Here is a 1234-nt window from a genome sequence, read left to right on the forward strand (position 1 = left end):
CCTCTCCCCCTGCCACCAGCTCCATCCCCACCGCTGCCCCCATCCCGCCCCATCCTCGCTCCCAGCCCGCTCCCTGCCGTGCCGTGAAGCTCAGCGGGCGGCCCCCTGCCGTCCACCCCCCCGGCTCCACCATCGCTCCCAAGGGTGACGAGGACCTGCTGGCACTGGCTGCCTCCCGGCTGAGCCGCAGGAAGCGCGTGGCCGGGGCGGCCGTCGGCGTGGCCATGGTGCTGGTGCTGCTGGTGGCCATCCCGCTGCTGGTGCACAGCTCCAAGGCGGCCGCGCACTACGAGATGCTGGGCAGCTGCCGCATGGTTTGCGACCCCTACCCCGAGCTGCCTCCCGCCTCCCCGCCTCCCTTCCTACCGGGGGCGAAGGGAGAACCGGGGCGCAAAGGGCGTGCAGGTGTTCGGGGCCCCCCCGGACCGCCGGGACCACGGGGGCCGCCGGGTGAACCGGGTCGGCCGGGACCACCGGGACCTCCGGGACCAGGTCCTGGGGGGTACATACCCTCCTTCTACAGCCCCAAGATCGCGTTCTATGCGGGGCTGCGGAAGCCCCACGAGGGCTACGAGGTGCTGCGCTTCGACGACGTGGTGACCAACGTGGGCAACTACTACGAACCATCGAGCGGCAAGTTCACCTGCCCGCTCCCCGGCATCTACTTCTTCACCTACCATGTCCTCATGCGCGGCGGCGACGGCACCAGCATGTGGGCTGACCTCATGAAGAATGGGCAGGTATGGGACGGGACCCCCAGCCGCTCCCACCGGGCCCCCGTGTCCCTCCTCAGCCCCTTTGCCCTTAGATCCCCCAGCCCCATCTCTCTGTGTTTCCACCCGGCTCTTCCAGCCCTCTTCCCGCTGCCTGCTCTCCCATTCCAGTTCCCCCAGTTTGGTTTTCCCATTGTGTTTTCTCCCATCCCGTTTCTCCAATTCTGCTTTTCCCTCAGCCTGGCTCCCCCCAGCCTCCTGTCCCAAATTTCTGCCATCCTGGTTCACATATCGTTTCCACCATCCGCATCCTCCATCCTGCTTCCCAACCCCATTCTCTCTTCCCCATCCCCCTATACTCATTTCCACCCATCCCATTTCCCCACTCCCATTCCCTCCATCCCCACTCCCTCCATCCCAATTCCCTCCATCCCCGTTTCCCTACACCCATCTCCATCCCCATTCCCCTGATCCCACTCCCTCCATTCCATTCCCTCCATCCCCATTCCCCTGATCCCACT

General features: G+C 65.9%; 1 protein-coding gene across 1 annotated transcript; it reads left to right on the plus strand.

Moving 5' to 3' along the window:
- The first annotated feature begins 38 nt into the window (after positions 1-38).
- C1QL4 (complement C1q like 4) lies at positions 39-1184 on the plus strand. The gene has a single exon (XM_021382828.1). It carries the CDS (start codon positions 225-227, stop codon positions 1182-1184), a length of 960 nt encoding a protein of 319 aa, XP_021238503.1. The 5' UTR covers positions 39-224.
- The last annotated feature ends 50 nt before the right edge of the window (positions 1185-1234 follow it).

Source organism: Numida meleagris, unplaced genomic scaffold, assembly GCF_002078875.1.
Source record: "Numida meleagris isolate 19003 breed g44 Domestic line unplaced genomic scaffold, NumMel1.0 unplaced_Scaffold296, whole genome shotgun sequence".
Taxonomy (NCBI): domain Eukaryota; kingdom Metazoa; phylum Chordata; class Aves; order Galliformes; family Numididae; genus Numida; species Numida meleagris.